Genomic DNA, 20882 nt, shown 5'->3' on the forward strand with positions numbered 1-20882 from the left:
CCACCAAGAGTCTCATCTCTCTTTCTTCAATTTCATTTCTTTTACTGGACACAAGCAGAGTATTTCTACTTTTATAATTAATTCTTGTGTGAGATTCCTTCATTATTTTTTGAGTTCTTTCAAAGACCCTTGCTAATGTGCTAGCTAGTCTTCCTTCATGACTGTAAATTGTTAAATCTTGAATTTGATCAATTGGTTGAAAATTTTCTGGAAAAACGGACATGAATATTACTTGGTGTGCTGGAACCAAGCATTCTTCTTCTTCATTAAAAATAGGTTGACTATTTGTAAATTTTAGGGATACATCCCTTGGATTTACATTGTCAATCATATTTTTAAATCTCTTTACTGCATCAACGAATCCTGCAGGAAACTCACTAATAATTTTTAGATCATTAAAAATTAAAATTGTATCAATTAATCCATACTGAAAAAACTGATAAGTGTCAGATGGGGAAGCATCTGGAAAAATAACCAGCTTTGTTAGCTGTTCTTTGGCAATAGGATAATATCACAAAATTGCCCTTTTTTCTTCAGTCCAATTCAGGACTATATTAAGGGTTTCTCTGAGATTTGATCTACAGACCATTTTCTTTTCCTTGATTTCAGCTCTTGTAGGAATGTTTCTCATTATTCCTGTTCTCTGGGCTTGAATTGGAGCTTTATCTGCTCTTTTTAGGGTTTGATCTGGATGAAGAGCTTCATATTCCCTGAAGGATTCTTTTACCTCTTCCAGTGTTAAAAATCCTCTTTTATGAATTATCTTTGATTGATGTGTGAATGGTGCTGCTTTTTCCTAGGCATCATATACTCCTTTCATTGGGCCATTATAAATTACATAATATTTTTTATCTTGGGTAGATTTTTTAATAATTTCAGCAATTGTTTTATTTTCTGAAATTTTTTCTTCACCTGGTTTGTCCACCATGCTTAGCTGGCTGAACTCTGATGGTTTTGCTTGTTGTGTTGATTTCATTGCTTCAATGGCCTTCTTGAGGGATTGGATCTGTGTCTTTATTTGCTGACAATGCTTGCATTTTTCGAGTTCTTGCTCATATTTTTGAATTTCTTGATCTAATGCGTTGTAAATGAACTCCATTCTCTTGTTAATGTATCTGCAATAATGTTTTTGTCACCCTTAATATATTCAATTTTTATTGGATATTGTAACAAAAATAATTGCCATCTTACCAATCGTCCATGATTATAATCAACTTTTAAATTATATCGTATGAAACCTGTTAGGTAACTTGAATCTGTCCTTAGTGTAAATTCTTTGGGTAGTAAATCAATTTTCTATTTTTTAAGAGTTTTAATTGCTGCTAGAGTTTCCTTTTCATGAATAGTATATCTCTGTTCTGTTGGAGTGAATGTCCCTGAAATATACCTGCAAAGTAATTCCTTTGGGGAATATTTAGAATCTAGTGATTCTTTTTCTTGTTCCAAACTTTTTATAGCTTTCTTAGCTTTTAGACATCCTGACCAGGTTATGTCTGAAGCATCTGTTTCTACTATTAAGTAGTCGTTTTCTTCTGGAATATAAAGTTCTGGAAGCTTTTTACATAATTCTTTGACTCTTTGAATTTGCATACTATCTTTTTCTTTCCATTTCCATTCTTTTTTAGTACTTATTTTTGGAAATAAGTTTTTAGTGTATTCTGTTATATTCTTTAAAAATTCTTTATCAGAAATATAATTTATACACCCTAAAAATCTTTGTAATTGTTTTCTATCTTCTATTTTATTAGGAAATAAATTTATCTTTTCTAAAACATTTGGTTGAAGTTTTAACTTTCCTTGAGTAGATAGAATTAATCCAAGAAATTATATTCCTTGTTTTGCTATTCTTGCTTTCTTTTTGCTAAGAACTAATCCTTTTTTCTTTACATCTTTCTAATACTATTAATAATTTTTGAAGATAATCTTCTTTATCCTATTTTGTAAAAATTAATATATCATCAATGTAAACTAAAACAAATTCATTTAACTTTTTAGATTTTCTTCCATAAATCTTTGATAGATACCTGGGGCTTGTTTTAATCCGAATGGTAAAATATTCCATTCATAGAGCAACACACTTGTTGATTCTTTTGTTGGGCAAGTAAAAACAGTTAATTTCTTTGTTTCTTCGTCTAAACGAAGTTGCCAATATTCTGATTTTGCATCGAGAGATGAAAATCAAGTTGCTCCTTTGATTTTTTCTAAAATAGAATCTTTTCTTGGAAGTTTATGAGCATCACCAACAGTTGCTTCATTCATCTTCTTATAATTAATTACCATTCTTTGTTTTCCCCTTTTAATTTCATTATTGTTTTCGACATAAAAGGATGGAGCCGCATGAGGACTTTTACTTAATCTTATAATTCGTTTTTCTAAAAGATCTTTACATTCTAATGAGAACTCTTCTCTATCTCTTACGGAATAAGGAATTTTATTTGGAACGTTTATTTCCTTTGTAGGATCTTTTAATTTAATGCTTACTAATTCTTTATTTGTATTTTTAATATCTAAAGGATTATCAGCGCAAATTTCACCCAAAAGTTCTTCTATTTTTATTTCAAGATTATTTTTTGGGATATTTATCTGAAAATATAAATTTAAATAACATGTTTTTAATATAGAAAATATTTTAAATTTTAAAATCTTATCTATAGTAGTAGTTGGTATTTTTATTCGTTTTGATTTTTGATTTATTGAAGAATCGTGTGGAGCTTTTAAAACTATATATGTTAATTCTTGAATGAATGGATGATATAGTTTTAAGAAATTATTTTCTATGATAAAATCCATTCCAGAATTTAACATATATATGGATGGAACAATGAACCTATAATTTTGAATAAATATTTCAGTCATTTCTGCTTTTTGGTCAATTTTATTTATTGATTTGTCAACTATTCTAACTCTTAATGGTTTCTTTAATTTTGTCCAATCAAGTTTTATATTTGTACTAGCAAAGCATTGTGTTGCTCCAGTATCTATGAAAGCATTTATAAACTTTTCTGTTATTTTTATAGTAATAAATGTAGCATTATTGCTCAATCTCTGAGTCTGTTTCTGAGACATATTCGAAAATATAGTCTAAGTTATCATCTGATTCTTCTAATAGTTCCATGAAACAAGACTTATCAATTTCTAATTGTTTAGTAAGATTCTTTTTATCCTTCTTTTTTGGACATTCATTTGCATAGTGTCCTTCTTCTTGGCAATACCAACACTTACAATTTTCTTTTTTATTTGGGCAATAGTTATTTTTTTGTCTTTTATTTTTATTGTTATTTCTTCTATTATTTGGTTTTCTATTGATGTCATATAATCTCTTACAGTTCCTTTAGTATGAAACCCTATATAATTTCAGATATCTCCTCCAGACAATTCACTAAGTTTTGGATTAGTAAAGGCTTCTAATAAGAAGGAATTCAACCAGTTCTCGAAAATTTCTTTTTCATTCTTTTTACAGTCTAAATCGAGCATTCTTTCTCCTTCCAATTCCTGGATTTTAGGAACATATTTTGATGGTATTTTTGTGTACTTTGAATTTTTATTCATAAATCTCTTTTTAAAAGTATAATTTTCAAAACCTGTTTCCCATTTAAATTGAGATTGATTATCCTTAGATGTTCCAGCTTCATTTTTTACTTGTATTGGAATTGCTGGTTCTTCATCACTTGAATAATCTAGGATGTGTTCTTCATTTTCTATATTTTCAGAATTTACTAGTTCTTCTTCTATTTGAAATTCTTGTTCCATAATATTATTTTCTTGAGCCATTTTTAATTGTTTAAAAAGCATTGTAACTTCTTCTAATTTTTCTTCAATATTCATAATTTCAATGGTAGTTTTACTTTTAGTTCTGTTATGTTGGCTATATTTTAAAATTTTTCTTCTTTGGGATTCTCTTTCTGAAAATATTTATTTGATATCTGTTTAATTTCGTTTATATTAGGTTCCTCTTTTTCCTTATTTCTTTAAAATTTTATGGATACTAATATTTCTTCAAGCATATCTACTATAGAATTTAATTGTGGGTTAAAAGTATGATAAAGATGTGGGAAATCATTTCCATGGTAGCATTTTTTAGAAATTCCGTGTGAAATATAAGTGTTTTTAGGTTTTTAAAGTCCTTCAATAAAACTTAAAGTAAAATAAAGATTTTGAGAAAAATTATTTTGTATTGATTTTAAGAATTCGGTGTCATTACAATTAACATTAGTTAAAATCATTAGTTTTTGATCTATTAATTTTGATAATTTAATTATTTCTTCTCTTAAATCTTCTAATTTACTTTTTTCCATTAGGTGACGCTTTTCTTATAAAATGCTATGGTTTTAAGTGTTTTGTAGTGAAAAGTGTGGCTTTAGAATATATGGTTTAGGTTTTGCTACGTAGGCTTCTTTAAAAAAAAAAGTTGTTTTTGGGATCTTTATTTAAGTGGTGCCTTCAATTTTTGCGTGACTACTGAGAAAACCATTTTAATTTTTTTTTTTAAGTCCGAATAATTAATTGAAAAACATCGAGTACTTTTCTGTTTTAAGTTTTAGCTAATTTATTATAACAAAATTTTAAATTAAATAAAATACATAATTTATTTCTCATTTCCATGAAAAAAATATACATAAGCATGACATCCGGATAGGGGATTATTAAGAATATATAATTGACCTCAATAAACAAAGACGATAAACCATAGTTCTCGGAAGGCTCTACTTCTTTAAAAGGAGATAAATTATCACTTAAGAATGTGCAACTACTCTCATTGATCCTTTCACACTCTCTCTGTCTTCTCTTCCTTCTATCTCCAACTTTTGTGTTGACTATTCAGCAATAGCAATCCTCTTCTAAAGAGAAGTAGCAAGGTATGTACGAAATATACCATGTTGAAACAATTTTTACAATAATGATACCTGCATATTGAAAGAATGATTAATTCAAAAACCATGCATCAAGTTATATGCATCTGTGTGTGTTCAACCTTTTCATAATTTCCTCAGTTGTCCTATAAGGATTTAATTTTAATATTTTGTTAGTGTTCATTCTTTTTTATGTATATTCATGTTTTTATCAAATTCAAAGGTTACGTAAAAATAAAAATAATTCACTAATTAATACATAAAATAATTTGTTGTTGTTTTAAAGTACTAATGATATAAAATATATTTATACAACCATCTAATTATACTTTTTATTTCAGGTAATTATTCACATCATACTTATAAAAATGATATAATAATATATATGTATAGTTAGATAAATGTATAAAAAATCTTTACACGATTTTAAATTCAAAATTTATGCATGCTTTAAACATTTTACATGTAGATACAAAAATCTAACTACTATTTACCCATTTTTATGAAACTTGATCGAGAAATTAAATAAAAATAATCATAACTAATCAACCATTTTTATAAAATTTCATAGAGAAATTAAATAAAATAATCATATATTTATATTTATAATCAAACTTTGTAATCATATAACCAGATTTTATTTACACTTTTGTTTATATTTGTAATCACACTTCATAAATAATATAATCAAATTATATTTTATAAATTTATAATTGAAATAAAAATTATGATGTTAATCAAACAATTTGATTATTCTTTTATGAAAGGTTTAATTATTTTTTGCAAAATATAATTATTTTATTAGGGGTTAATTATTTTGTTAAAAAATATAAAATATGACGTATAAATATTTATAAATACACATTATGATTGTTGTCTAGCTTATTTTTTAAGTTTACAAAAATTTGTATGATTAATAGTTAGAATATTCTTTTTCAAATTAAAAATACTCATATTTAAGAGCTAAATTTTTAAATTTTAACGTCTCCTCTTTTTTAAAATATTTTATTAATTCTAATATTTTTTGTACGATACAAATTTAATTATAAAATTTAAAATAGTATAAAAATTTAATTAAAAGTTTTTAAATTATAAAAACTTAATTATCAATTTGGTTAAACTAAAAGGATTAATGAATAATGAAACCAATTTTTTTTTTTGCCTCACCATCCATCAAAATCAATTTTTTTTATTTAAATAATGCAAAAGAAAGTCTGCATACATAATAGGATCACGTTTTAAGACAATCAGTGAATTAAATTATTAACTACTCCGTTTGCTGCAGGTGCCATGGATGATACAAATAATGATAATCGACCTGCCATAGACAATGAGGTCAGCAAGTTGATTGCACAAAAGGAATCTACAAGTCATGCCATAGAAAGTGAGGCCGCCAATAAATTGAATGAATGGAAGGATTCTACAACCGATGCCATAGAAAGTGAGGCCACAAAGTTGATTGCATTTAGGGAATCTACCACTGATGCCATGAAAAACGAGACCACCAAGTTGATTGCACTGAAGGAATCCACAACTGATGAAATAAAGAGTAAGACCACCAACAAGTTGATTCAATTGAAGGAATCTGCAACTGATGCCATAGAAAACGACGAGACCACAAGGTTGATTCCATCTAAAGAATCTTCAATAAATGATACCATAGAAAACAAAGCGGACACGAAGTTGAATGAATGGAGAGAAACAACAAAATCATTACTGGGTCGTTTCCGCTCACAATCTGAGCCATTTAACATGTCCAACATCCCGCCACAGCTCCGGGAAGGGAACAAGAACGCTTACATGCCGAAAGCCATCTCGATCGGGCCGCGATACAAGGGAACCAGAACGAACCTTGTGCAATGGGAAAAGATCAAGTGGCAGTGTATGCAATCTCTTCTTCATCGCGGACCCAAGGGGCCCGAAACAAACCTGAAGGAATGCATGGGAGTCATCATGGGACTGGAGAAAGAAGTTCGGGCAAATTATGCGGATGATCTTAAGCTAGAATGGAACGACCTTGCTAATATCATGTTGTCCGACGCTTGTTTCCTGCTTGAGCTTCTCATTTGTGCATCCAAGGAGTTGAATCAAAAGCTTAAGAGCCGATTGGAGCCTTCTGGCCCCGGAGGCCATGTTGGAAAGAAAGAAGAGGTGTTAGTTGATTTGTTGAAGTTGCAGAACCAGATGCCGCTTTTCATTCTCCACAAGTTGTCTGACCAAATTTTTTATGAGGTGATTATTATCGTCCCTTTATTTATCGCTCTAATAATTTAATTTTGCTCACAAATGCATCAAATTACTACTTAAAATTTATGTTATTTGTGATTTGTTATGTTAGTAGAAAAAGATATTTTATTTTACAAAATATTATGTGTACACAAAAATCAGTAATAAATATATTTATATATAAATATATATATGATTTAATTTATTTTTAATTTGTATTTATATTATAATATATATTTTATACTGATGGCTGATTTTAGTGTGCACATAGTATAGTTATTTATTTTATATACATAGCTAATTTTCTTCTCTTAAAAATATTTTAACTAAACTAAATTATTTTAATGATTAGATATTATTAATAGTGATTATTTTTAGGTTTAATTACTCTATTGGTCCCTATAGTTTCGTGAAATCTTTAATTAGGTCCCTATACTTTTTTCTTTTTAATTGGGTTCTTGCACCAAATTTTTTTTTCAATTAAGTCATTCTTAATAGTAATTGGCTTAATTTTATAAGGACCCAACTAAAAAAAATAATTGGTACAGGGACCTAAATAAAAGGAAAAAAAAGTGTAGGGACCCAGTTAAAAAAAATATTTGGTGCAAGGACTCAATTAAAAGAAAAAAAAGTATAGGGACCTAATTGAAAATTTTGCGAAACTATAGGGACCAGTAGAGTAATTAAATCTTATTTTTATTTGGGATAGATTGGTATGTTAAGCGACAATTCTCTCAAATTTATGAATTGGTTGATAAATACTTCTATCCATTTTGTTTTATATAAAATTAATAATTAAAAATTATTAAATAATAATTTAATCAGATATATTAAATTATCTAATCGTTCTTAACTAATAAATTTATGGAGACTTAAATCTGTGACCTCTTACATAAGTACGAGAAGACTATGTCATTTGAGTTATAACTTATTGACTTAATTTTATATTTCTTAATTATTACTAGAATAGTTAGATAATTTTATATGTAATAAGTGTGTACTTATAGATATTATATATAAAAAAATATAGATATTTAACTAAATAAAATAATTTTAAATTTTTATTTTGCTAGCATGATATTTAATAATTGTATTTATATTTTTTTAACGTAGGTTATCCCCGTGGAAACTCTGGCGCTTAATCTATTTGGCTACTTTCCTGAAACAAGCTTTAAGTGCTTCACCCCGGACATTCCATCACAACACTTTCTTGAACTTGTTAATGCCTACATTTCCGACGACGGTGAAGAGGGAGCACTAATAGCAGAACAACGTCAAGAAAGCCAACACATGTGCATTCCTATTAACGTGGTTCAAAACTTTCGAGAAGTAGGGACTCAGTGTTCAAATTGTTGTGCTCCCATCTTCGGTCAAGCAGTCACCAGTGTTGATGATGAATTTGCACAGAATGTAGGCGAGTTTCGACAAAACCAATATGTTTCTAATGCAATGGATATTAGCAACAGCCAATTTGTTTCTGATGCAATGGAAAATGGCAAAAATAATGATGCTCAATCTCAGACATACCGAGCAGAACATAATCGATGTGCTCGCATACTTGAAGCTGCTGGGGTTACAATCAAAGCTAGAAGTAAGTGTATTTTTGTTACTAATAGAAACTTAATTTTTTTAATTAATATTTTTTATTTTTTAAATTTATATTCTAAATTTTAAATTTTAAATTCTAATATTAAATCCTAAAAGAAAAAAATTTAAAAAATATTTTTATAACAAAATAAAAGAGATAACTAATATTAACTATTTAAAAATAAATTCTTTATAGTTCTTGTTATTAGGTTTGGATTTATTTTAATTTATTCATTAAAATAAAAATATAAAATTTTTAAAGTATATACATATATGCAAATTATTTTTTTATGATAATAAATGTGATATTTTATTAGAAAATAGTGTATTTTACTATTTTACGGATGTATGGTACAGCACAAAATCACACATAATAATTTTTTATTTAATCTTTTTTAAAAAATATAAATCTCACCTGATGACGTCTAATTTTAATTCTTTAAAGAAGAATAAAATAATAAAAAAAATTCATCCAATTATTTTTTATTTTAATTTTAAAAAATAAAAAATTTATTATTTCTGATTTTAATTTTTAAAAAATAAAATTTTGACCTAACGATGACTGATTTCATAATTTGCCCTTCATATTCTGATAAAATTTTAAAGAACTCAATATTTTTGAATTTTCAAAAAAAAGTTCTATATATAAAAAAATTTTTCATATATGTTTTAAATTAATATGAAATTGAGTACTTGTAAATTTTGAAAATGTTTTCTAACAAACAAAAGGCAACGGAGACAATTACCAAAAAAAAAAAAAGGCAACTGAGACGCTAGTAATAGTAATAACTAATAAGAGTTGACTAATTAAAGTTGATTTATTTATTTCATTTTACGATTTTCAGTTACAAAGAAAGAAGAACAAAACACAGATAATCAGGGTCAAGCAGTGGTAACAACAAGAGCCTTTGAGTTTGACATCAGATTCATCAAGGGCAATGGAACACTGGAAATTCCGCAGCTTCACATCACAAACTCAACAGAAGTGACGTGGCAGAATCTCATTGCTTGGGAGCAAGGCCATACCGGTTTCAGCTGCAAGCACAGGTGCACATGGGCCGCGTTCTTTTTCAACGGCTTGATTTGCCGCGAAAGCGATATTCAACTTTTAAAAGACCGGAAAGTCATAGTGGACCACATGAACATGACGAACAAAAAGTTGTTGGAATATTTCCGTTCGCTCGTAATTGGAGTTGACCGAGTCAAAATCAACGATTCTCCTTACTGGAAAATGGTTAGGGTTTTGAACAAGTATTCAGGAACAAAATGCCACGTCATCAAACGGTCCTCCATACTTCTATGGCATTCTTGGCTTCCCGGTGCGGTTCGGCGAATTGATCGGTTCTTTTTGCGGAGTTATAGCTGCTTGATTGGAATGATTTCTGTGTACACTCTTCTCAGCGCAGTTTTTCAAATCCTTAACTATTATAACAGAAAAACCGACAGATTAGGCCCGGCAGCGTCACCTCGCGCCTTACTCAAGGGATGACATCATCATATCGTCATGGGATGTAGCCCGTACCTACCATATTGCAGTATATAGTAGTTATTTCCCGTAACTACCGTAAGTAGTGGTAATTCGGTTAGGTTAGTTTCATTTTATAACTAATTAATATTGTCGATCGTGGATACCCTGGGAGAAAATAAAAAGTTGTGTGTATATGTTGGTGCGTGTCTGAGTGTGGTTTTTACGATCAAAGAGAATGTACAATGGTTGTGCATTATTGTAGTTGATTGAATATGAGCTTATAATGATGATGAAGGAATGAATTGTAAGAGGAGAGTTGGATAGTTGTGTTGAGCACCATCTTAGGAGTTTGCCTTTTATGTATTTGCAATCAAGTTCTTTTGTTTTGTTTTAAGTTTTTCTGGGGGGATAAAAGTATTTTTTATAAAAAAAAATAAATATTTATTTCATTTCTTTAGTTATTCGTTTGTATTTCGGAAAACAAGTATAAGAAAATAATTTTACTTTTGTATTTTTTTTTCACAATTAAGTATAGACATGAATGTTTGTCATTAATATTTATAATTAATCCATTTCCAAATCTATTCTTAGGTTTTTTTGAAAATAAAGAAAAATCTGTTTTTTACTATTAAACAATTTTATATAAAAAATTCGAATCTTACTAAATGTTTCTATCTTATTAAAAATGTTTATATTTAAATAATGAATATTATTTTAAACTATTAACATTATTATTTTTAAATAAAATAAAAAATAAAATTTTACTTATGGTTATTTATTTCAAGATAATACCTAAAAATAATGTGATATAAGTCTAGACGTGAAGTCCAAACTCTTTTAGATGAATAATCCGACTTGTTTACGGAAAAGATGCATTTGTCCGATGTCCTTGTTTGAAAATACGTATGTTTGATGGAATATTTATAGAGAGAGGTGATGACTTAGACATCATTTTTGTATCTCTCTACTTACAATAGTGTAGTAGTTTTTGTTCTAATCTTTAAAAAGTCATTCCATGTTGTAACAGCCTACACAAGGTCTTACTTGTCATACAAGTCAAGTCAGTTCGGGTCATGGAATCCCGTGATCTAAGTAAGTTGGGTAAATATGTACTCCTACCAGAACTCGCATAGTTAGGTCTTCTTAATTTTAAAGAGATTGAATTGACAACTTTAGATTATGATATTATTTTGACCCATAATATAAATAGTAATCTCTTTAATTTTTTTTACTATATATAATTTTTTATGGTCATCACTCATATAAAATTATAAAAATGACAAAAATAACCTTTTTTTTAAAGTTGTTGATTTGGCCATAATTCAAAAACATGCTCTAAAAGCGTGGGTTAATAATAAAAGCGTAAATGAACCATGAATAAAATTAAATCAATAAGTAAATTAAAAATCTAAAAAAATAATTATATTATTTAAATTAATAGACCAAAAATTAATTATTCTAATGATAATAAATTCTTAAATAATACAAAATTATTTTTTTAAAAAATCTCAATTTTACAATAAGCTTTATTCAAGAAATTCAAAAATAAAATGAGAATTGTTCGACTAAAAATAAAATAATTAGCAATAAAATTGATAGATTAAAATATAGATCTCTAAAAATCAGACAAAAAATATTATTAAAAAATTATAAAAATTATAAATAAAAATTTAACTTGTAAAAAATTATTAAATTTATAAAATGAAAAAAATTATTAAAATAATAATAAAATAAAAGCAAAAAAGATAATATTATAAAATTTATAAAAAATAATAAAATGATAAAACAATCTTTAAATAAAAAATTTATTAAAAAATTAAATAATAAATAAATTAAAAAATTGATATCAGTGTCAAAGTAATAATTCTAAAAATATAACAACACTTTTTAATAAAAATAATATTTTTAATTTATACTATATATCAAAAATTTAATACATAACAATTTATTCAATAAACGAAATGAAACGTCTTTAAATAAATATATTTTAAATGTCTTTGTCTTAAGGTGGTCCCCTACAAGTGAGTTTCCCAAGACTCTACTCTATTTCGAGCCTAAGAGGATCAGTCATTGGGGATTGTGGATTTTGGGATGGGTTAGACTGGATATGGAATTTTCAATGGAGGAGGGAATTGTTCCAATGGGAGCTGGAACTAGTCCATCAGCTGCATGAGAGGTTAATGCCGGTGAAGTTGTCATTGGAGAGTGAGGACATTAGGACAATGTGGTGTGGAAATTTGATAACAAAGGCGTTTTTTCTACTAAATCTTTTATGAAGGTCCTACAAACGGAGACGCTGACGGAAGAGATAACGAGTTACAGCTTCACAAAGTCAATTTGGAAGGGTTTCGTACCTCCGAGAGTTGAGCTTTTTAGATGGTTTGTGCTAGTTGGCAGAGTTAATACTAAGGAGCGATTGACTAGACTGGGAGTTCCTATCCATAGTGATAATATTTGTGTCTTGTGTGCCAAAGAGGTTGAATCTGGTGAGCATTTATTTCTTCTCTGCGAGTTCACCTGGCAGGTGTGGTGCACTTGGTTGAGGTCTTTTGGTAGACCATGGGTAGTTCCGGGAACCATGAAGGACCTGTTTGCGAGTTGGGTTGGTATGCGCAATAAGAAGCAAGATCCGCAATCGTGGATGGTAGCGTTCTTTGCAGTAATCTGGAACGTCTGGTTGGAACGAAATGTCAGAATTTTTAAAAATACAAGAGCAGGTGTTGAGATAATTCAAATGAGGGCGTTGTCGAGCTATAACGAGTGGATTGCATGTGATTCTCTTGGTGGTTGATGGCTATGAGGAGATGCCATAGAATAGAGTTCTTTTGTCTGCAACTATGTTATGTTTATTTGTTTGCTCCACTCTAATGTGTTGAGCTTGTTATGATTCAAAAAAAAAAAAACCTCTGCCTTTTCTTATAAAATTATGTTATATTAAACATTTGAATCACTTAGTTTAATAGGGTATTAAAACTTGAAATTTTAAAAGTTAGATTATACGAAATTTTTACAGTTCACTGATAAAAGGAACATATGCAAACTGATATAATTATTTTGAGTTTATTATATCATATATTTTGCGGATTACGAACGATTTTTTCTATATGAAGTTTAAACGGAATCAAATGCGTGGTAGATGATAAGGTAGGTTTCAAAGTTAGTTCAATTGTCAAATAATTTTTATTAGTTTTACTTGAATCTACAATAATTTGGCCCAGCTCTGGCTTCCATTTCTTCAAAGGAGTGTTGATGAATATACCCAATAAAGTTGTCATGGTGTCTTTTATTAATTAGTTATTGCATTGATAATATTAGGATTTGCTTATTTTACATTTTCAGTATTTCTTTTTGTAGAATTTTATAAAAACAATATGGAAATAGGATTATTATTTTGCTTGTTCTCCATTTTCACAATTTTTATTTAAAAAAATATAAATTTTTTTTGTTGCTCAGTATTTTTTATTCCAATAGAACAAAAACTAATTTATCATAGCGAATGAATTACTATATATACAAAATAAATTTAAATTTTTGACACTTGTTTAAATAAATGAATGAGTTGATCCTTCTATCATTTCAAATTAATTAAAAAAACAACTAATTTATAATTTATCAGTTGTATTAATTTATAAAACCAGTTAGTTGTTCTTACATCTCTTTCCTTCATTTTTGTTAAATCATCAATCTAACATCACGCAACAAATGCGCAAAACCATTCCAATTTTTCTTTTTCAACTATACTGTTCTCAAAACTGAAAAGTCAAACGGTCTTTGAGTGTGATATTTTTTTTAACAGGTGACAGAGAAGTCTTTAAATAAATCTTTTAAGAAAGTTATCAGGTGTACCATTGTCCTTTTTGGAATAGCGTTGTTCCTAACATTAACGGGTAGAAGTGTTTTTTTTTGTCTTTATGCAAACACTGAAATTACAATTACATCTTCGATTTTTTCTTAGAAAATTACGTGCAGGGTCAGCTGTGAGGGGAGAGAGCGTGTGGGTAACAACTCAACTGGATTGAAATGAGGAGAGAGCAATAGCCAAGTTATTCTTTAAATCTTTTCATCACATCTTGGCTGCATTCTCACCAGTGTATTAATATTTATTGAAGGAGACGTCCAAGGGTATGGACGTGGAAGAATACTCATATATTTGGAAGAATATTCACCCATACAGAAACGGGTCAAATCTTCCATTTTCAAAATCGTTAATTATCGAAATTTACATCTTATTCCATAATTCTAACTTCAATAGCACTCATCGAAGTTTACAAAATTTAGAGCTCTACTTTAAAATATCCAAAATACTAATTTCAATCTGCAATGTAAATTTTTTAGCTATCACCTCTTAGTCAAAATCCGAATAAAAATTAGTCTCCTTCGATTTCGTCAAATTGTTACAATAAGTTCTTTTTTAACAATTTTTTTAAAATGTTCAATATTTTTGGCCATTAACGACCAGGGTAACAAATATTACAAGAATAAAAAATATTCGTTTACCCGAAGTTATAGTGTAGATTTTTCAAACATCAATTCTCACTTAACGATTTATCTTAACATAATAAAAAGGGCAATTTTCTTAAATAAATAAAATAGGCATCAATTTTACCTGATTACACATTTTTGAAAACGAAAACGCAAATATATTTTTCATGAATCTATAGAAACCGTTATTGGCAGTAATCCCAATAACGGATTAGGAAAAAACGTAAACCGCTATTAGCAGCCGCGGTTTACGGGCATTGGGAGCCGCTATTAGCAGCCGCGGTTTACGTGCATTGGGAGGTGAATAGAAACCGCCGCTATAGGCAGCAGCGATTTCTGTAGAACGTTGTTTGGGCATAAACCGTTACAGGCAGTGGTTTATGTGTGTTGGATGTTGAACATAAACCGCTGGAGGCAGTAATGAGTGTGTTACCAATGCCCAAGTGCCCAGCTCCAAGAGTGTCTAGTATATCAAAAACTTCCAATTTGAAATGGGCGCTTCATTATGGTAACGCTCAAGTTTCTCTCATGAATCAAATATTCACACTTCTATTTAGAATAACGCCCCTCATTTTGAGCGTTAACAACGATTTTGGGAAGAAGGTAGGCTCGCACGTGTTAATTCATGAAGCTTATATACATGTTAATAGCGTGAATCAAAAAATGAAGCATGCATGTTGAAAGCATGTATGTTGAAGGCGTTGTTAACGCCACTTAATGAAGCATGCAAGCAATACATATTATTCAAGAAACAAGCAAAGTATGTAAAGAAAGTTTGACATTGGTAACGCCCAACTCAAAGGGCACCATCCAAGAGTAATGCCTGCAAGCCTACCTTCTTCCCAAAATGGACGTTATTAACGTCTAAAATGAGGGGCGTTATTCCAAATAGAAGCGTGAATATTTGATTCAAGAGAGAAATTTGAGTGTTACCACAATAAAGCGTCTATTTCAAATTGAAAGCTCTTGACATACTAGATACTCTTGGAGCTGGGTACTTGGGCATTGGTAACACACTCAACGTAAACCGCTACTGCCTCCAGCGGTTTACGTTCAACATCCAATACACATAAACTACTGCCTGTAGCAGTTTTATGCCCAAACAACATTCTACAAAAATCGTTGCTGCCTATAACCGTTTCTGTTCACCTCCCAATGCATGTAAACCACAGCTGCCAGTACCGGTTTACGTTCTTCCCTAATCCGCTACTATCAGTAGCGGTTTCTATAGATTTATGAAAAAATGTATTTGCGTCTTCGTTTTCAAAAATGTGTAATCAGGTAAAATTGATCTCCATTTTATTTATTTAAAAAAATTGCCCTAATAAAAAGGTTAACGAATAACTCTATCATTGTGCACACACATAGCTAACACATAAAAAATATCAACATAAATTCAATAAAATCATTATCACATAAATGATAACTTTTACTTCTAACAATTTTTTACTACTCCACTTAATGATCCAAAAGTATCCAATTCATACATAAATGTGAAACAAGAATTTTTAACCCTTAACCTAACCATCTTAATTTAATTTAATTTCATTATTAATCCTTAAACGACTCTTTCAGCCAGATCTACACAACACAACTTCGCTCCTTCCAACACGGATTGAAATTTACATTATATTATTTCATCAATTAACTTAACTTATTAATTAATTAACAAATAACTTTAACATGGTCAAAGGTTATTTCCCACCCAAATTAGCATGACATGTTTGATGGTTTCAGTGGCTAAGAGAAGGGGGGGGTTGAATCTTAGCCCCTTTTTTTTTTTTTTTTTGCTAACACTTGCTGGATTCAGAGGAGACTTTTCTGTTTTTAGCTCGTCCCTAGCCACGAGACATTTTCATTTTGTCTCGTCACTTGGCACGAGACATTTTTGTTTTTGCTCCTGTACAGTAGAAAACAGAGATGAAGTAGGAGAGGAAGAAAATCACACCAAGATATATCCTGGTTCGGCTGCTAAGTGCAGTGCAGCCTACATCCAGTCTCCATCACAACAATGATGGAATTTCACTATAATCAAACAGATTACAACTTGTAAAGTGCTAACCCAACTTACAAGGGGATTCCCACAGAATCATGAAACACAACATAGATGAACAAAGGAACTCTAAGACATCTATGGCTTTTTCTTTTAATTTTGCACTCTCTGCCTTTTTCCGCTCTATGGCTTTTTCATTACAAACCTCACTGTTTGCCTTTTACCATGAGACTCAAGACATGACAAAATTAAACAGAAAATTACAAAACAGAATACATTGAAGGAGAAGAGAAAACTGTTAGCTCAGGTAGCTCTGAGAACACTGTGCCTTGCACTCTCAAATCTTACTCCTTGCTTCAAACAGTGGTTGTTCCCCCTTTTTAAAGAAGAGGAAAGCCTCCACACTTGAAGCCAAAACCGAACCAACTTCTTCCTCCTTCAACAAAACCGGTTCGGCCACAAAGAGAGAGAAGAGATAACCATGCATTAACCAACATGCAATTACCTCTAGTCCTTTCTTGATCATCACCCTTCATCAATCCGAGCTCTCCATCCTTGGCTTGCTCTCCAAGATGGAATTCTGGCCCTTGATGCTTCATGATGATGATGACTTCATCTGCTTTAATCTCTGCCTTCAACCATCACTTCGCCACTCTAGCTACTCCCTGTGGTGGTTGAGCAGAATCAAAGACAAGCCATGCTTCAAGAATCTCCTCCATGCTGGCCGAATCTTCTTCCTCCATTTTTGGTATGGAGAGGCTAAGATATCATCACCATATCTTACCATATGTGATAAGAATCTCAGCCACTATATTTTTTGTGTTTTCTTGCCATCATTGTGATGGTCTTGTAGCTTGCTCTTTCTTCATTTTGATAGCTCAAAGTAGTTTCCATGGCTTCCATAATTTCTGTTGAAGTGACTGAAGAGGAAGCAAGAAAGAGATGAGAGAGAAGAGAGAATCTGAAGAAAAGCAATTCAAAGTGATTAAACACATTAATTGAAAATAGCTTGCTTTTACTTCCCTGGGTGGCGTGTAATGTTAATGCCATCAATCATGTCAATGACACTCTCTCTCATATTTCCCATGCACTTATTAACTTTACTCTAATAAATTTTGAAATCCATCATGATGAGTAAAGGAGTTCCGTTGGAGCATGCAGTGCATAATCAAAGGAATGGATTTCTTTTGTTAAGTGAATAAAATAATATTGTGCCCCAATTCCTTTTAATTTCGGACCAAGCATTTTTGGTCTCATACCAAGACCTTTAATTGGGCTTCTTATCACAATTGCTAGCCCATTTAATAAAACACTTGTTTCAGCCACCATCCTCATAATAATTTTAACATCAAGGCTGAATATTGATTTTATTGGGCTTGGGATCTCTTCTTTTCATTTCGGCCCAAATATAAAATCTGCAACACAAAATTATTAATTAACATATGTTAAATGAAAATCAAATTAATAATTTTGTAATTAATTATTTTAATAATGTTTAGTCATCACAAATATTAATTTAGAGTTTTCCAAACTCATCAATCTCCCCCTTGATGACAAACATTATTAAAATTGAAATGGAAGAAATTTAGAAATTGAGTAAAGATTACTCCCTTTGAATTTGAATTTCTCCCCCTTTCAAAATGTCACATTGCTCCCCCTTGATGTATGCTTATCTTACCATGGGAAGCACTAACCTGTAACACTTTAATCAAGCTTCTAATGACAATGTTATTTAGCATATTTTAAGATGCTAAATGCTTGATTTATGAGCAGTTTTAATTGATAATCAAATCTCTTTTGATATCACAAACTGATTTACTGCTCAAACTTTTTTCAATCATAAAAAATATCCAAATATTTTTCAAATATTTTTCTGTTTAGGATATCAGAGCAAAACAACATGATGAAAAACATTTGAGTAACAAAACAAGGCAGTTTTAATACATTACACAATTTAAAGGAACTGCCAAAAATAATTCAAAATAGCAACCTAAACAACAATAATGTTATCAAGGTAAGTCAAATGTCATACAACAAACATTTTATCAAGATAAATATTAAATTACAAACTTCAAAGCTTCAAGCATCAACTCAAAACAGCAAGCATCAATCAGATGCATTATTAACATCAAACACATAATAAAATATTGAAGCTTAAAACGAGGGAGGTCATAAATCCAAAACAGGAATTTCATCCCTGTTTTGTTAATTTCAATTTTCAACACTTTCTCCCCCTTTTGGCATCAAGGGGCACTGCAAAATAAATGAAAACAACATACAAAAGGCAAAATATTTATTTTTCACCAAAACACAATGGTCCAGTCAGCACACATGTATTTGAGCACATGACAATCAAAGCTTAACTCGAAATTAATCCACTAACACAGAGTGTTCAAAATAGAGACAGATCAGAACAAAGCAAAATAGGACAACACATTATACAAAGCAAAATAAGTTAATGAAACATAACAGTTTCAATTCAGCCCTTTTTTTTTTTTGTCATCAAGGAGGGACCCTGCAAAGCAATGCAATCCATAATAATTCAAGTATAAAACAAAACAGCATCGAGTTAAGTTTGGTACAGCCATCCAAGACACATGAAAATAGTTCCCGTGAGTCAAATACACATAGAGCAAAATAACAGAGCATTCAGCAGCAGCAACAGGTAACCAAAACTCAACATGTTCAAAAATATTTCCTGCCAAACAATTCAATCAAGCAAAAATATCCAGCAACATAAAGTTCAGCCAACATATCAGATCAAATAAAATTGGCAGGCAATAAGCATCAGAAAATTCAGAGTATCATTAGATCAGTCACTCTCTTTTTCTACTATCCTCCCCTATTAAGATATGATGTGATAAGACCACAGAAAGATTTTGATTTTCAGAAAAAATGATGAACTAACAAAACGGTCAGAGTGAGATCAAAGAGATTCAGTGGGCCCAATAGGAATTAAATTCTGCGTTGCCTCCCCCTTGACCACAGCTCTTCCATTATGCCATTATTTTATCTCGTCCAAACCTACGAGCAAAACTGAGCAGAGTCACATATTCACAAATTTTCAATGAAACTTAAATCAAACATTCCCAAACTTTTTCTTAAGGTGCAGAATCTGTCTTCACAGAGAGGTTTTGTAAAAATATCAGCAATTTGGTCTTCAGATTTTACAAATTGAATATCAATAGTACCCTTTTGCACATGTTCCCTAATAAAATGATATTTTATCTCAATGTGCTTTGTTCTTGAGTGCAGAACAGGATTCTTTGAAATGTTTATGGCACTCATATTGTCACAAAATAAAGGAATACTATTGATTTTTAATTTGTAATCTTCTAATTGTGTTTTTAACCAAATTAATTGAGTGCAACATGCAGATGCGGAAATGTATTCAGCTTCAGCTGTGGATAGAGCCACTGTGGCTTGTTTCTTGCTTGACCACATGTTGAGTGAGCTTCCAAGGAAGCAACACATGCCGGACGTGCTTCTTCTATCCACTCTATCTCCCGCATAATCTGCATCACAAAACCCTACTGCACAAAATTCATCAGATTTAGGATACCACAAGCCATAATCACAAGTTCCCTTAATGTATCTAATGATGCGTTTAACAGCCGTAAGATGGGATTCTTTTGGGTGAGATTGAAATCTTGAACATACACCCACACTTTGAACAATATCCGGTCTAGAGGAGGTAAGGTACATGAGTGAACCTATCATTCCTCTATACTTTGTTTCATCCACATCTTGACCATCATCATCCTTTTCAAGTTTTGTGTTGGGATGCATTGGTGTTCCCATTGCTTTGGAGTTTTCTAGGCCAAACTTTTTAATAAGTTCTTTTGCATATTTTCCTTGGTAAATAAAAGTACCACTAGGAGTTTGTTTAATTTGGAGGCCAAGAAAGAAAGTAAGCTCTCCCATTAAACTCATTTCAAACTCACTAGTCATGAGTTTTCCAAACTCTTCACACAAGGAAATGTTGGCCGAACCAAATACAATATCATCAACATAAACTTGAACAAGAAGTATATCATCATTAGATGCTTTAATAAATAAAGTAGTGTCGGTGGTACCCCGTTGAAATTTATTTTCCAACAAGAAGGCACTAAGCCTTTCATACCAAGCTCTTGGAGCTTGTCTAAGACCATAAAGAGCCTTAGTTAATTTGAAAACATGATTTGGAAACTCTTTATGTTCAAAGCCGGGGGGTTGAGCCACGTACACTTCTCTATCAATAAAACCATTAAGGAAAGCACATTTAACATCCATTTGA

At 30.5% G+C, this 20882-nt stretch overlaps 2 protein-coding genes across 2 annotated transcripts; both read left to right on the plus strand.

The window, feature by feature from the left end:
• Nucleotides 1-4754: 4754 nt before the first annotated feature.
• LOC107646843 (UPF0481 protein At3g47200) lies at nucleotides 4755-10481 on the plus strand. The gene is made up of 4 exons (XM_016350992.3): nucleotides 4755-4856; nucleotides 6136-7082; nucleotides 8190-8667; nucleotides 9509-10481. Exons 2-4 carry the CDS (start codon nucleotides 6141-6143, stop codon nucleotides 10150-10152), a joined length of 2064 nt encoding a protein of 687 aa, XP_016206478.1. The 5' UTR covers nucleotides 4755-4856; nucleotides 6136-6140; the 3' UTR covers nucleotides 10153-10481.
• Nucleotides 10482-12403: 1922 nt separating this feature from the next.
• Nucleotides 12404-14955, plus strand: LOC107646842 (uncharacterized). The gene is made up of 2 exons (XM_016350991.1): nucleotides 12404-12807; nucleotides 14829-14955. The coding sequence occupies exons 1-2, from the start codon at nucleotides 12404-12406 to the stop codon at nucleotides 14953-14955; spliced, it is 531 nt and encodes a 176-aa protein (XP_016206477.1).
• The last annotated feature ends 5927 nt before the right edge of the window (nucleotides 14956-20882 follow it).

Source organism: Arachis ipaensis, chromosome B6, assembly GCF_059453495.1.
Source record: "Arachis ipaensis isolate K30076 ecotype BB chromosome B6, ASM5945349v1, whole genome shotgun sequence".
Taxonomy (NCBI): Eukaryota; Viridiplantae; Streptophyta; class Magnoliopsida; order Fabales; family Fabaceae; genus Arachis; species Arachis ipaensis.

Excerpts from the sequence above, each read along its gene's own strand:
- LOC107646843 (XM_016350992.3), top strand. The coding sequence starts at position 6,141 with ATGGATGATACAAATAATGATAATCGACCTGCCATAGACAATGAGGTC. Across the intron at positions 7,083-8,189 it reads CTGACCAAATTTTTTATGAG|GTTATCCCCGTGGAAACTCT; the intron begins GTGATTATTATC and ends TTTTTAACGTAG. Across the intron at positions 8,668-9,508 it reads GGTTACAATCAAAGCTAGAA|TTACAAAGAAAGAAGAACAA; the intron begins GTAAGTGTATTT and ends TACGATTTTCAG.
- LOC107646842 (XM_016350991.1), top strand. The coding sequence starts at position 12,404 with ATGAAGGTCCTACAAACGGAGACGCTGACGGAAGAGATAACGAGTTAC. Across the intron at positions 12,808-14,828 it reads GCAGTAATCTGGAACGTCTG|GAAAAAACGTAAACCGCTAT; the intron begins GTTGGAACGAAA and ends ATAACGGATTAG.